This window comes from Condylostylus longicornis, unplaced genomic scaffold (genome assembly GCF_029603195.1).
Source record: "Condylostylus longicornis isolate FDR11 unplaced genomic scaffold, ASM2960319v2 ptg000083l, whole genome shotgun sequence".
Taxonomy (NCBI): domain Eukaryota; kingdom Metazoa; phylum Arthropoda; class Insecta; order Diptera; family Dolichopodidae; genus Condylostylus; species Condylostylus longicornis.
In genome coordinates, this window is record NW_026578051.1 from 356,243 (window position 1) to 372,754 (window position 16,512).

The 16,512-nt window shown below is 26.0% G+C and overlaps 1 protein-coding gene across 1 annotated transcript; it reads right to left on the bottom strand.

Annotated features, from left to right (window-relative positions):
• Positions 1–375: 375 nt before the first annotated feature.
• LOC129613347 (low-density lipoprotein receptor-related protein 6) lies at positions 376–9,354 on the bottom strand. Its single transcript, XM_055527359.1, has 6 exons — positions 9,294–9,354; positions 5,585–6,829; positions 3,823–5,525; positions 3,595–3,755; positions 2,121–2,387; positions 376–2,026 (listed from the first exon to the last, which is right to left on the bottom strand). The coding sequence occupies exons 1-6, from the start codon at positions 9,352–9,354 to the stop codon at positions 622–624; spliced, it is 4,842 nt and encodes a 1,613-aa protein (XP_055383334.1). The 3' UTR covers positions 376–621.
• Positions 9,355–16,512: the final 7,158 nt, after the last annotated feature.

Here is a 16,512-nt window from a genome sequence, read left to right on the forward strand (position 1 = left end):
TAAAAAAATACAGGTAAGTCTTGGTTCTATAATTAAAAATTGGTTATACATTTTATTAATTCTAAACTTTATTTTGATAAAAAATAAAATCTACTTTTTCTTTTTCTATACAATAATAATAATAGGTATTTATACGATCAAATTTATTTAATCATTAATTTTCAATATAGAAAACAAATGACTATTTAAACGAAAAAAAAAAAAAATTCGAATCAAAAATTCACTAATTTTAATTAATTAATTTACAATAAGTATATATTTAAAATAAATTTTAGATTTATCATAATTAATAATTACTTTCATTAGTTTTTCTTTTTTTTTAAAATAAACATTTTCAGTAACACTTTTAGTAGCTTATAATAAAAGAATTTCGTATCCTTTATATAATATATATATAAATTTTAAATTAATTCTTATTTATGTTAATATAGAACAATTAAAAATAAAAATATAAGTAGAAATTAAAATTTATTAATTATTAACATAATTAAAATCTCTTATAAAATTGTATACAAATTAAAAAAGTATACAAAATAAAAAAAAAAAAAAAACCAACTAAAAAATTGAACATCTAAATTCAAAAAAATAACTAAACTAAATAAAAGCTTCAAAAATTATGGGCTACGTATAGCTTCTGGTCGGTGACTGAACCGGTGATGGTGGAGGTGGTAAAGGTGAAAAATATGTTGAGCTACGTGAACTCGGTGACGGTGGGCAACTTTCTGGTACAATTCTAACATCACTATGATAATGAGATCTTGGTGTCGGTGGTGGCGGATATGGCTCACTATCATATTGATATTGTGATAATTTAGCTGTCGCACCATTACTATTACTATTACTTTTACTTGTATAATTAGAATCACTTTCATCGCATATATCTGTTGAACATGGTGTTGGAGGTGGCGGTTGATTAATAATTTTATAATGTCTATATGGCCGACGACTTCTTGTTGCTGGACTTGGTGGTGGATTAATTGGATATGCAACCATACTACTACCATTTGTTGTTGAACTTGATGCACCAGTTATATGATTACGATCATAACTATTCATACTATTACAACTATGTAATGTTGACATACGCATTGCATCAGCTACAGATGCTATTTTCGATACACGACTTGATTTACTTAGACCAGGCGATAATGGATCTGATGCTTGGTCATCTTTTGGTTCGTTACGACTTTTACCTAAACGTGTTCTACATATTTGTAATAAATAAACAACAGAGAATATTATTATCATTGTAACAACTATAACAATAATAAATGCTTTTTTATCTGATGCTGGTGCAACACGTTTCGTATTTCCTTGTTGACTACATATTTCAGGACTTTCATCAGCACCATCAGCACAATTATCCCAACCATCACATAAATATGTTGCTGGAATACATACTTTATTAATTGGACATTGAAAATCTTGTGGCCTTTTACAACAATCAGCTTCATCATGTCCATTTGCACAATTTGTTGTACCATCGCATACTAAACTTTTATCAATACATTCACCAGATTGACAACGAAATTGATCTGGTCGACATGATGGGCAACCAACTTCATCAGATTTATCTGGACAATCATTTTGTCCATCACAACGCCATGATACCGGTATACAATCTTTATTTAAATCACTTGTTAAACCATTACCAGGAACTGGTGCAGCACAAGTAAAATGATCTGGGCCACATGCTGGTAATGCACCACAATTTTGTTTATCTTCAAGTAACATTAAACCATGTGGACATGAACAAATATCACGACTACGGCCATCCATTGTAGCAACACAAATATGTGAACATTTTGTACGACTTTGTAAGCATGTATGATTTTTATAAATTTTTAAGTCTGGTGTCCAAACAGCTACAACATCAGTTACTAAATTTGATAATGGAACTGGTGTTCTTTGTTTACCAGTTTCTGTTATACGTTCAATATTACCTTGATCATTTAACCAATAAACAATATCATGTATGGCTGCCATTGATACTACTTGTGTAACATGCGTTTTTACAAGTGTTTCCCTAAAAATATGAGAATAAAATTTTTTGTTATTCATTTAAATTAAATAAATTCGAAATTTTTGCAAAATATTAAAATTAAGTTTATTGAATTTACTTGTTTTTGCCATTTATATCCATAAAGTCAATACGTTTTCCATGAGCATAATATATTATATCAGCATGTTGATCAACAGCTAATGATGTAACACCTTCTAATTTAAATGCTAATATAGTTTTTTCAGCTCCATCAACTCTTGCTCTAAAAATTGCTTGACGTGAACCAACATCTGTCCAAAATAATAAACGTTTCATTGAATGTACAGCAACATTTCTTGGCTGTTCTGAATCAGTATCAACAATTCCAACACCATCTCCATCCAAACTGGAAAATATGATTATTTAAATTTACTTAATTTCAAAATATTTGAATTACTACTGAAAAAAAATGTCATATTCTTTAATATGGTCTTAATTATGTCTTAAAACGTCATATTCTGACATTGTGCGTTCTTTAAATGTCATAATCTTTAATATAATTTGGATATTTTCTGTCTTTTTATTGTGGAAAAACTTTTAGACTTCACAACTTTCACTTTTTTCTAAGAGGAATCGCATATAAAACTTTTTAAAAACATTAATTTTTTGTGCAATTTAAATTCTACTTAAAAGTAGTCTAATACGAAGGCATATAAAATTTTATCACTCTTTCTAATTATCAAGAAAGAAACTTTGAAGTCGGAAGACAAACAATGACAAGACGACATAAAATATCAAAATATATTATTCGGAATTATTCTGATAACGTAAAAACCAAATGAAAATTTCTTTGAAATAAAGTTTCCTTTGTTGTCCTTACAAATCATACACAATTTTAAAATTCATTCTAACCCCTTGTTTCTCTTCATATTTTTTTTTCTTGTAAAATTTAAGTAAACTCTTTATATTTACGTATGTTTATACTGTTATACTTGTTCTTTTTATTGATTACAATACAAAAACAAAAGAAAATAATAATGTTTCATTATAAATAATAGTCAAATCACAAAGCCAGAAACGAATAAAATTAAAAAAAAAAAACAAAAATCAGCAGTTTTCCCAGCAGCATAATTTTTCCCTCGCATAAATAACTTGGATCCCTTACAATTTAGAGAAAAGAAAAAAAATTATATTACTGTTGTCTGATTACTGGTGGACAATTGTGAAACAAAAATAAGAGAACAAAAGTCTGAAACTTAAAAGGAAACTTCAATATGAGGAAAAGAAGGAGAAAATTCTTTTCATCTAACCTCTCTTTAAAATGTGTTTAAAAATATGTGTTAAATAAATAAGTTAAGCACATAAAATTATTAAATGCACAAAAACCACTTCTAATTTAGAAAAGAATTTGCGTAGTAGATTCAGCCGTTGTGGGAACGTTTTCAAAAATACGAAAAAATTTCATCGCATTCGAAGCACATAATTTATTGCGAGAATACTAATATTCCGAATTTGCGGTCTAGTATGAGAATATTTGAATTAAAAGATCGACAATTCACAAACACATTTAATGTTTAAATATTTTATAAAACATTCAAATTTTCAAATCTCACCTTGTAACATTGATCGTATTCATATGCATACTTGTCCAAAATAATAATCGTCCAATAACATCTAAAGCAATATCAAATGGTTGTGGTCCATTACCAACGAAAACCGATGATCGTGTACCGTTAACTAAAGATCTTTTAATATGATGATTTCGACCTTCAACCTTTACAATAATAATAATGACAATAATAAGTATATCGTAAATAATAATTTAAATTCCTCCTACTTACCCAATATAAATAATGTGATATTGGATCATATTCAACAGCTCTTATATTTTTTCCAGAAACTGGTAATGGAAAATCAGGTGAATCAGTTGTATTTGGTACTATACGACCAAATGAATTCTTTTGACTAAATATTACATAATTTTTTGGTGGAATACATGAACTATTATCTTTAGCTAATGTATAATGTGTTGGACATGCACATCTTGCTCTTTTACCAGGTAATGCTAAACATAAATAAGCACAACCACCATTTTTTATACTACATGAATTTGTACCAGTCTGTCGGGCAGAATAATATATTAATAATGAACTAATGTATGTTAAACCACGATGTATAATACTACGATTTTGGCCAGTTTCTTTATGTACTCTTTGAATTTCACCATTATTCCAATCACTCCAATAAACATAATCTTTATACAATGTGATTGCATGTGGTTCATCAATATCAGTACTAACTAATACATGTTTTAAATATTTTCTTGTATGTTCATCCCATTCAGCCGATTCAATTTTTGTCGGACGACTTTGACTGGTCCAATATAGTTTTCTTGTTTTTGGATCAATTGTTAAACCAGTTGGATGATTGGCTTGTGATACAATTGTTTGTAATTCTGAACCATCCATTGCAGCTCTTTGTATTGCATCCAATTGTGATTCAGTCCAATACATATAACCTTCTTGTGGTTCAATGACTAAATTACGTGGTTCTTCAATTCCTTTCCATAATAATATTCTACGACTACTACCATCTAAACGTGCAACTTCTATACGTCTTGCTTCTGAATCAGTCCAATAAATGTTACGTGCAATCCAATCGACAGCAACACTTTCTGGCCTTATCAAACCCGAATCAATAACACGTTGTACATTTGATCCATTTAGGAATGCTCTAAATATACATTTAGATTTTTGATCAGTCCAATAGATTCTTCTATCAACTATATCAACATCTAAAGAATTTGCATCCCTAACATCTTTAAATGGAATTATCTCTAAATTATGAGATCCTTCATTATAATCTGTGGACATTTTCCCAATATGTTCTTGTCTAGAAAATAATAAAAATGCATCAGGTACAACACATGTTTTGTTATCTGTAGCCAATTCATATTCAATTGGACAACGGCACACATAATCTTTTGGACGATTTAAGCATAAATGTGAGCAACCACCATTATGTTTAGCACATGGATTGTCACCTTTTACTTCACGCAGTCGAGTAACTTTTAATCCCATTAAATCTGGAAATTGATCAACAACAACTATTCTATCACTTCCTGTCGTCTTATGAGCTCTATCAACAGATCGTCTCTGCCAATCAGTCCAATATAAATAATCATCGAGTATGCTTAAACCGAAAACATGTGGCAAATTTTCACTGACAACAACTCTTCTATCTGATCCATCCATATTTGCCACTTCAATTCTATCTGTTTTTGCATCACACCAATAAATTAGTTTTGCTTCAATATCTAATGCAATTCCATTTGGCCAACCTAAATCTTCTGATACTAAAACAACACGCTCTGAACCATCTAAAGATGATCTTTCAACTTTTGGTTTCTTTTCATCCCAATCACTCCAAAACATCCAACCTAATGATGGTGCCAATGCAATAGCTCTAGGCTCTTCTAAATGTTCATATATAATAACTTTTCTAGAACTACCATCAAGTCTACAAACTTCAATTCGATCGGTACCTATATAGAAAAAAAAAAATTACTTTTTTCCTTCTTTTATTGCCAGTAATAAAATATACCTGTATCCGTCCAATATAAATTTCTAGCTAACCAGTCAACAGCCAAACCGTCAGGATGTTCAACTTCTGAAGTAACAATATCCATTTGTCCAGAACCATCTGGTCGAGCACGTCTTATTGCATGAGATGTTTCATCAGACCAATATATAAATTCATCAACTGGATCATAATCAATAGCAATAGCATATTTAACTTTACCTAATGGTAAAGGAAAACTAGTAAAATCTGGCGAATCTAATGATATTTTACTAATTTGTGTTCTCTGAACTAAAAATAACATTTCTTGTGGTCCATCTGCACATTTTGTTTCCGATATTAATTTAACACCAGTTGGACACGAACAACTATATCCTTGTGAATTTAATGCTAATAAACATAAATGTGAACAATTACCATTATTATGTTTACATGGATTATCTCTGTATGGTTGTAAACTTTTATCCCATGCTCGAACAGAAATCGGTGCTTCTGGTGTATCAATTAATTCTTTCATTATTTTCTTTTCAATATCATATGTATTTATTGCACCACTTGACCAATCAGTCCAATATAATGAATATTGAAAATATGTTACACTATATGGATATTCTAAATTATCAATTAATGTACGACGTTTACTACCATCAAATTTCATTTCATCTAAAAATTTTAAATGACCATCAACCCAATATATTAATTCACGTTCTAAATCAACAGCTAAACCATTTGGCCAAAATATTTTATCATTAACTAATGTTTTACGTGATTGTGGATCACCATCCATACCGGCACGTTCAATTTTTGGACTTTCACCCCAATCACTCCATATCATAAAACCATGTGATGGTACTAATGCAATTGCTCTCGGTTGATCTAAATCAGTCCAAAATAAAACTTTTTGATATTTACCATTTAATGTTGCTACTTCAATACGATTTTTTTCACCATCAGTCCAATATATTTTATCTGTATACCAATCTATTGCTATTCCTTCGGGTTTATCTAAACCAGATGATATCACATTATGTTTTGAAGTTTTTGTTGTTTGTGTTGAATTAACATGTATACATTCAATTGTTTCATGACTTGAATCAGCCCAACATACTAAATTTTTTTCATAAAAAAAATCTATTGCTGTACCTTCAGCTAAATCTTTGGCTAATATATCAACTGATGGTGAACCAATTGGTGTTATATTTGCAATTCTTATATCATGATATGTTGTAAATAATAATATTGCTGGTGATTTTAATGCATAAACTAAATCTGTAAATAAAAAGAGAAAATTATTTTTCATTATTATTTTGACAAAAATTTTTTATTGAATTATAAAAATTAAATAAAATTTTATTTGACAATTTAATATTAAAATTTAAATATAAAGAAAATTGTCTCAGTCGAATTGTGTGTCATTGTTACACGTACATTCTTTCGATGTCACAATTCACTGATGTCATTAAAATATTTGCATATTTCTTAAGGAAATTTTCTCTTTTCCATTTTTGAACACAAATATTTTTTAAAATCTCTTCAAAAACATTACAAAATTCTTGAAATTAGTTAAAATTTTTAACATTTTTCTCTTTTTGAAAAAAAAAAAATTAAAAATTTCTAAAACTAATTTTACTTATTTGCCATAATTTCAAATTGTTTCCGAACAAAAAACAAAAAAATTGTAACAAAAAATTCTTTAACTTTTTCTCTACTCTTCACACAATTATTTCTTTTTAATTTTTTGTTTTTTTTTCGTTCAAAAATTCAAAATCATGTTGACCTACCATAACATAAGTTCATTTGCATATACTTTTGCTATCTGTGCTTTTTATTTTTTGTTTTTTCACCATAATAAACATCAACGTAAAACCTCAAATTCAATAATCCTTTTTATAACTGTTAGAAAACCAAAAATGATCCTCTCTTAACATTCAAAACAAAAAAAAAAAGCCGAACAAAAATGGCAAATAACTTACAGACAAAAATATGAACTTTGGAACATGATTTTTTTTCTTCTCATTTTTTTACAAATTTTCCATTTTTTACTTTAGTTTACTTCAATTTTTCCAACTGCATTGAAATAATAACCCAAACCTTTAATTAAATAATGGTTAATATATTTTACAAAAACAAAAAATTTGTTAAAAACATAAATAGGCAACCAGCCAATGCAAAACGAGAAAAAAATAACAAAAGAAAACTAAAAAAGGAAATAGGCTCATTTTTTTTATTAGTTTTTAACAAGTAGAACGTAAAAAAAAAAAAAATTCTAAAAATTTTAAAAGCAGCACTTCTCCAGTCCCCCTAACCGTACTCTTCCTCTTTTAATATTTTCATTTTATTCGAAAGTATTTGAATTCCTCCCTCTCTCTCTTGCTCTCATTCTCTCTTCAACCGGTATTCTATTGCTTCTCTTCGTATTCCACACTATTATAGAAACTGTTCTCTCACACTTTTCATTATTAAAGTTTTTATAAAAAAAAAAAAAAAAATTCATTTTTTTTTAGAACACCAACTTTAGGCACTAAAAAAAATTGTAGTGAAATGTGAAATCTAAAAAAAAATGATGCTTAGAAAGAAAAACGATGGCTGTTTCTCCGTTTTTTTTTTGTTTTTTTCAACATTTTTACATTAAGTTTGTAAAATTCTCAATTTACAAAATAGAAAGAGAAAATATCAAAAAAAAAATAAAGTTTATTTTCATGAGATTTTTTTTTTTCATTTTCATGACAAGTGGGTAATTTAGAGATGAGAACATCATCACAATTCACAACACAACGTTAATATAAAAAATCTGATGTGATCAGCACATAACCGACCCCAACGTGTATTGTCTAGTTTGGTGAAAGTGTTACAGAAGATTATGAAAATGCTTTTAAATGAAGCACTTAATTATCATTTAAATATTAAATATTAAATTTGTGCAAAAATGTAAAATCGACACGCAAAAAGGTCTAGTTCTAGACCTTTTAGACATTAAAGTTGGTCAATTTGTAGCCGAAATAAAATCACATACAATCGGTTCAACTAAATTTGAGATACAGTCATGCACACACAGACCGACAGAGAGACAGATCCAAATCTCTCTAAAAATAGTTTATTTACGCTTCCCTACTATGGAGAAGTCCGTTCCCATCGAAAACTCAACATCCGAAATTTGATGTCATCATATCATCTCTCTTATGTGGTTGGTAAAAGTACTGTTTTGCAATAGTAGTAGTTGTACGTAAATGCAAAAAAAAAAAAAAAATAACATCAAAATTCTTTATTTATTTTGGTGCAAAAATATTTTAGGGATTGCAAATAAATTTTATACAAGTAAACTACTATTTTTTTTTTGTTTTTGTATTATTTTAGAACTAAATAAATTAAAAAGAAAGTGATCACCATTGCACATCAACGATATAGAAACTAACAGTAAATTTTAAAAATTTTACGTATTAATTTATTATGCATACAAAATATTGACGAAACAACTAACGGGACAGTATAACTTTAACTGTAGTAAGTAATCAAAAATAGAAAGAGAATTCTCAAATTTTAGAAATAATTTTATTAAATCTTATACGTTGTTCATATTGCTATGACACTAATACGACATTGCTGTTTACATGGGATATACGATATTGTTGTTTACAATAATGCGACAGCAACAATTAATTTAATCTCAATATTTTTACTTATATGTAATTATTATATGAGTAACTATGGTTTAGTTTTTATAAATTGTAATCACTTGCAGCAACGGCATATATTAGATTTTCGAAACTGTGTGATTGTTGGTGTCGCATCACCATGTCGCTGACATGAATGTGAACAGCTGATTGTTGAATATTTTCCTAAATTAAAGTGTTTAAAGTACTAAACTCGATGAGAATTATAACGACGTGTAAATCAAATATTATTCTCTGAGAAATTTTAAAATTTTGTCATCACTTTAAAAATTTACAAAATATTAAAGACATCAAAATTCTACAACAATACAAAATTCGGGTAGGTACCGATTTTTTTTTTTTTGATTTTTCTTTTTCTTATAATACCATCTAAACTTGAAGGGCATATTAATATGTACGTACATACATACATAGGTAGCTACGAGTATGAAAATGTAATTTCTATGCTGCGACAATAGACAAACAAACCAAGAAAATATTCAAAAACAAAAAAAAAATTTTTAAGCATCTACTTACAGGAGGCTTATAATTATTAAAAACAAAAAAATAATAAAAATAACAAAAAATACGAGAAAAATACAAACATTTTTTCTTATTTTTTGATATTTTTCCTAGTATACGCAAAACCAAAACCTACGAAAAAAAAACAAAAAGGTTGAAGAGAAAATTTAGGATGAGGAGAAAATGCAGCACGAATTTTTTTATTTAGAATTTTTGTGTTTTTTTTTTTAGATTTTTTTTTTAATTTTTTCTTTTTTTTATTTCCCATTTTCTTGAATACACATTCATACAGTCTTACATTCATTTATAATTGATAAATGGAGAAATGAATAGGAAATGAAAAAATTGATGGATGGATGGATGGTTGGATGGATGGTTGGTTGGTTGGATGGATGGGTGAGTGGTTAAATAAATAAAATATGAAATTCTATACCGAATTTTTTGATTGAATGGGCTATGTATACTCTTATGTCTATGGTTAAAGTTTTAATGCATTAGAATTTAATGAATTTTTTTTTCTATTTCACGAATTTCATTTTTGTTTTCTTTGTATTTTAATAATAGAAAAATTATTTTCAACATTTTGATGAAAATTTTAATTCTTCCTCTTTTTCTTCTTATTTTTATATTCAAATTAATATTTATGAATTTTTAGTTTAACAATTATTTTAAAGAAATATTTAAAATATATAAGGAAAGACAAGAAAAAACTCAACTAAAAATTTTCATCTTTTATGCATATTTAGGGCTCAAACATACAATTCTTAGTTTTATAACTGTTTGAAACTGCTTCATGCAAATTTGTATTTCATAGGTTTATAATTAAGCGCGCAAACATACAACTGTATGATCAAATCCAATTAAGAAATCAAACAAAATTTCAAATAGTTTAGTTGCGTATGTGTGCGAACAAGCAATTTGCAATCAAACTGTAATTGTAAAACGATTAATTGCATGTCATGTTAGCATGTCTTACAGTTTGTTTTTATGCGGTTTCGCATTTAAGTTTTTTATTTAAAATTTTACTCTTAAATTAAATTGCTATGATTGAATTATAAGAAATTTTACTGAAAGCATTATAAAATTTTAAAATCATGTTTAAGCCTTAAATTATGTGGTATTTGTATAAACATGCTCTACGATATTTCTGAAGAACTTAATAATTATAAATTGAGCAATAATTTAGAAGTTTTAGTAGAAAATCATTTGCCATTATATAAAACATATGCCGAATTATACCGAATCATACAATTATACCGAACCATACAATTATATCGAATCATACAAAATATATAATCATACAAGGTATTGTAACTAATACTAATTTTTACTTATTTTTCACTAATTTTTTAAAATAATTTAAATTTTTAACACTTTACGAAAATGAAATGAATTTTCTGATAAATTTAATCATTTTCCACAACTTTAAATTAATACGAATTCAAATCCGATTATAATATTTAATTTTACGCAAAAGCAAAAAAAAAAATATAAAAACCAAATGCCTTCGGGCTGAAAAGCTAAATAATTTCTTACAAATTTAATACATTACACGTGTATACAAGAAAATCTCAACAAATATTCAAAAAAATAAAAAAAAAAAATAAAAAACAAAAGAAATATTTTACCATCATCAACTACAAAACACTTATACATAAATATATATGTACATATATATGCACATAATGTACATAATAGAAAACTTTTACTTAAAACAAAAATTGCAAAAAAAAAAAAACAGAAGAAGAAGAAGACGAATGTTTATTAAACTCAAATAAGACACTCTGTATAATTTTATCCTTAAACCAAACTTTCAAGTTTGTAATTACAATCCTTGTTGCAAATGTTGACGTGGATAGAAATATATATATATTCGTATATATAACATATGGTTTATGATCCTTAAAAAAAAAAATACACAATAATATTTATAAATGCATATACCATAAAATATCAACTGTATATGTAATGATACTGTATATATGATGATAACAATCATTGTAATGTTGATTGATTATCATAACAGCAATAATGATAGAAAACTAGAGAAAAGAAATTTGCATTTTTCCTTCCTCAGACCACTTCTCTCCTCTCACTCTATATTTTTTTTTACTCTTCTTCTATTATACAATACTACACTACTGCAACAATACATATTTAACAACACATCACAGTATTTAAGGCTTCATTCTCTCTCACAACACAATATTAAATTTCTATTGCATTTACATAGCATATTGTACTGTTCTCTTCATTTTGTTCTTATGAGAATTTTTATGTTTGGTGTATATTGCCATAATAATTTATCATCATCACTCTTGTATTTCATCATCCTGATATTGATAATTATAATGATGAAAACTCATAATGATGATGTTGATAATAATAATTACTCGTACATTGGAAAAGGAAATTTTCTAGAAAATTTTTGTTTCCTTTTTTTTTTTATTTTTACTTATATTTCTTATTTAGAATAGGGTAAGTATGTGCATAATAATGCACTGTTTCATTTATGAACTATTTGTTACTAATTAAATGTAGATTATCGAACACAACAAAGAACGACAGTTTCATTAACTTTTTTTTTATTTTTGTTTTAGTTCTCAAATTTTTCATAATGGAACTTATTATTTCGCTTAATTATAAGAACAATGTATATTCACTTAGTTATCGGACAACACCATAAAAATTTTAATCACTTAGGACGAAAATTGGGGAAAAGATGCAGAAAGTAGTTAAAGTTGCAGAAACAAACCAGAGTAACAATTCAAAAGTTATCACTCGGTAGCTGTTAGACTTGAAACACTATACTAAAACTATTTAATCACCTAATTTAATTCGATATTTTTTTTTTCAAAATTTACCCTATATTAGAATGATTTTTTAACAATATATACTGTTTCTATACTGCTATTTATATGCAGGCAAATATTATGTGAATTGCATATGTTAGATTATGTAATACATATTCTTGTTTCTGGTTATTTATTTCCATTATAAGGATATATATATATGTGTATACAGTAGCAATATAATATATATAATAATATATCAAAATTATCATATGGAGTGCTAGGCATAATTAATTTCATATTTTCATATTTCTTGACGTTTTTCATCTATTACATATGTAATATATAAATATGGTAAAAATTACAGGAAATCATAACTTGAACTCAATTAAACAAATATGTATATATGTATATATATATATGTAAAAACGTGATATATATATATTTATATATATATATATATATATATATATGTATATATATATATATGTATATATATATATATATATATATATATATATATATATGTATATATATGTATATATCACGTTTATATTAATATATATCTATATATATATATCTATAAATATATACAGTATTTAAATTTTTTATATATATATAGTATATAATACTGTGATATATATAGTATATCACATTTTTTTATATATATATATATATATTTTTGCTCAAGTACAATTTGAATATATTTCTTTTAAGGTTACCATTGATTAACAACCAAAAAGTTATTATACAAATTTTTTTTAAATATGTTCATTATAACTAACAATTGAGCGAAAGTAAATAAGTGGAAATAATTGAGTAACAAAATAATTGAGTGAATATTATTCGAGTGAATTCAATAAGAAATAATATTAATAAGAGTAATAATTGAGTGAGAATTAAGTGAAAAAAGTTGAAGTTGAATGAGAATAATAATTGAGAAAAAATAATTTTTGAGTGAAAATAATTTAATGAGACTAATTACTTAAGTGAAAATCATTGAGTGATTTCGAAATCTAGAATTTGAACGTCAAATTTATATTAAAATTATTTTTATGGTGTTGCCATAGTGAATCAACCAAAAACCTACTCTTTCGTATTCAATTCGATTATATCAATACGGTAACCCTTATTAATATTGAAATCATTTTTCTCAAATCAAAACAAAAATAAAAGCAAGCAAAATAAGAAAATATAAGGTAAAAAATTCTATAAAATTTTTATATTAAATGAACAACACCATTACATCCTTTATATTTATTTATACTTGTATATGTATATATACATATAAATATATGTATTTATGTATAGCCTAATTCTTAAACTAAGTATTGTATTCATATATATGTATGTTGGTATATATGAATAAATGAATGGATGGTTGAATGATGGATGGATGGATGAATGAATGGAAAGGATGCTTGGTTGGTTGATTTTTGTTGGTTATTTTCATTGGTTTGAATGGTTGGTTAGTTAACTGACTGACTGACTGAATAGATGAGTGAAGGATTTATCTAGAGTACCTACTAGATATACAATGTATGTACATATACAAGTATATATATGTATACAAAACTACGCTATAATAGGGGTAGCATGCAATAATAGAAGAAAAAATAATTATTATTTTTGAATCCCTAAAACGAAAAGATAAACCAAAAAAATAAAAAAAAAAAAAAATAGAAGAGAAAGGATAAAGTAACGCTATTATTTTTGTATTAAATTTAACATTGAGTAACAAAATTTGTATAGAATGAAAAAAATGAGGAGTTGGGTAAGGAAAAAAATTAATAATTTTTTTTTTTATTTTTTAAAACAAAAACCCCTCAAACCATTTTAATAACCAACTTTTTTATTTACATAACATTTACTGTTACTATATGTATATTATATACAGTTATTTACTATATATTTACTATATTAACTACATAAGTATATAAGTGCGAAATGCAACTGCATACTTGGAAATTTTATGAATATTCTAAATGTTGTATATTTCTAGAATCATCCCTCAGAAAAGTATTTTTTCTCTATATACGTATATAAGAAGAATGTAAGGGTATATTTTATAGAAATGTAACGTAAACGCTTTAATAACAACAATAACATAGGGTAACTATTTAGAGCAAGCATTAAAAATAATAGTAAGAAGAAAAAAAAATATATGAAAAAAATTCCAATGATTTTCTATTCTAGCAAAATAACGTCATCGTATCTTAAGGAAAATATACAAAAATTATTTCTCTTTTCTTCTCATTTTTTCTTCTCTTTTTTATTATGCATATATTAAACATGGGGGTATACGCTTACATTTTACTCGCATTAAAATGAAAAAAAAAAAGAGAGTTTCAAAACAAAAACAAATCAGAAAAACAAAAATTTATTTTTTTAATTTCCCTGTAAGCAAAAAACAATAAAAAAAAATACCTTTACATAGATAAGTTAAGAATACAAAAAAAAATGTTGCATATAGGGAAAAAAAGGAGAAAAATATTTACAATAGTAACAAAAATTATTAGTAAATAACAGGAGAGGGGGATATGCAGAATTGAGTATACGAGAAGTAAAGCAATATTAATAATATAATCAACAACATATAGGACACCGAGAAGAAGAGTTGAGAAGAGTTGAGAGAAGAGAAGAAAAAAAAAAATAGAATAATAATAAAATAAACCACTCCTGACGATTGAATGATTACGATAATATGAGCAGTAGGAATGCCATTAATATAAGGATTTTGTATACTAAAACAAATAGAAAAAAACGTAGAAGAATAATAAAAAAAAAACGTATAATATTTGCAAATCGTCCTTATATAATATTAGTAAATGAATACAAGGATATAGCTAGGATATATGAATAAGAGGTACCTGTAAAATATCCTTGCATTCAATATTTATTTTTTTTTTTGCTTTTTTATTCTTCTACAGTCAAGAATTATTTTTATTGTTATTATTACTGTTTTTTCTTTTTGTTTCAACATTTTAAGGATCTATTCATAGAAATTAAGAGAAAAAAAAAAATTATCTTATTTTTTTTTTTTTCTCTCAACAATAATTAATTTGCATTATTCAACAACATTCGTTATACATGTGTTTATTGATATGTAGATCGTTAATCTAACCAATTTTTTCAATTAAATTTTTTCATAATAATAGTACTTATTGTTGCCATGTATCGTTAAGTCACCCTATAAACATATTAGACTCAATACACTCAATATAATTCTTTTATTTTTTTTATTTTTTTGTTTTGGAATTTTAATACAAAATCTTACCAAAATACTATATATTATTGGTTTAGTCAGTGTATACTATAGAAGAATCCACTAATAAAAAAAAAAAAACAAGTATAGGTACTTGTCATTATATGTGGGAGCACTTAAACTTAAGAATGCTTTGCTTATACTTAATGTACGTATAAATGTAGTAGGCATACTGTAAGCATACTGTCTATTATATGTATTGAGATTGTATTGAAATTTACGTTGATGAACATGTGATAATTTTCAAAATTGTTGATGTGTAATAAAAACCTTGATTTGAAGATTTTTTTTTAAGAAAACATTTGGCTCTTATTGTGGAATATTGATCTTAACTTATTATTTGCATTATGATTTTATAGTAAAAATTAATAAATATTGTTATTATTAGTATATAATACGTGTGCATGAATGATTTATTTAAGAGCAAAGAAAAAAACGAATTGCATATTTATAGGCAATTTCTAAATAAAATTTTTATATACATATATATACATTCTTATCGGAGGATAAATTTTTGAAAAGTGATACTCAAATACAAATATAACAGCTATACCAATCTGAATTAGTATAGTAAATCGTATGGAAACAAGTATTGTGCTGTTCCCATTTCCTCAAAGAATTGAGATATTGAAGATACTACTTAATAATTTGTAATAACTTCATCCGGAGCTATATAGCTAACGAATCGCAAATGCATAAAATATAAAGCACCATCTCATACTT

Coding starts and splice junctions, on each gene's coding strand:
- LOC129613347 (XM_055527359.1), bottom strand. CDS start 9,354: ATGGTGATGCGACACCAACAATCACACAGTTTCGAAAATCTAATATAT. Junction 6,830..9,293: donor AATATATGCCGTTGCTGCAA/GTGATTACAATT, acceptor TTTTATTTACAG/ATTTAGTTTATGCATTAAAA. Junction 3,756..3,822: donor TATCACATTATTTATATTGG/GTAAGTAGGAGG, acceptor ATTATTGTAAAG/GTTGAAGGTCGAAATCATCA.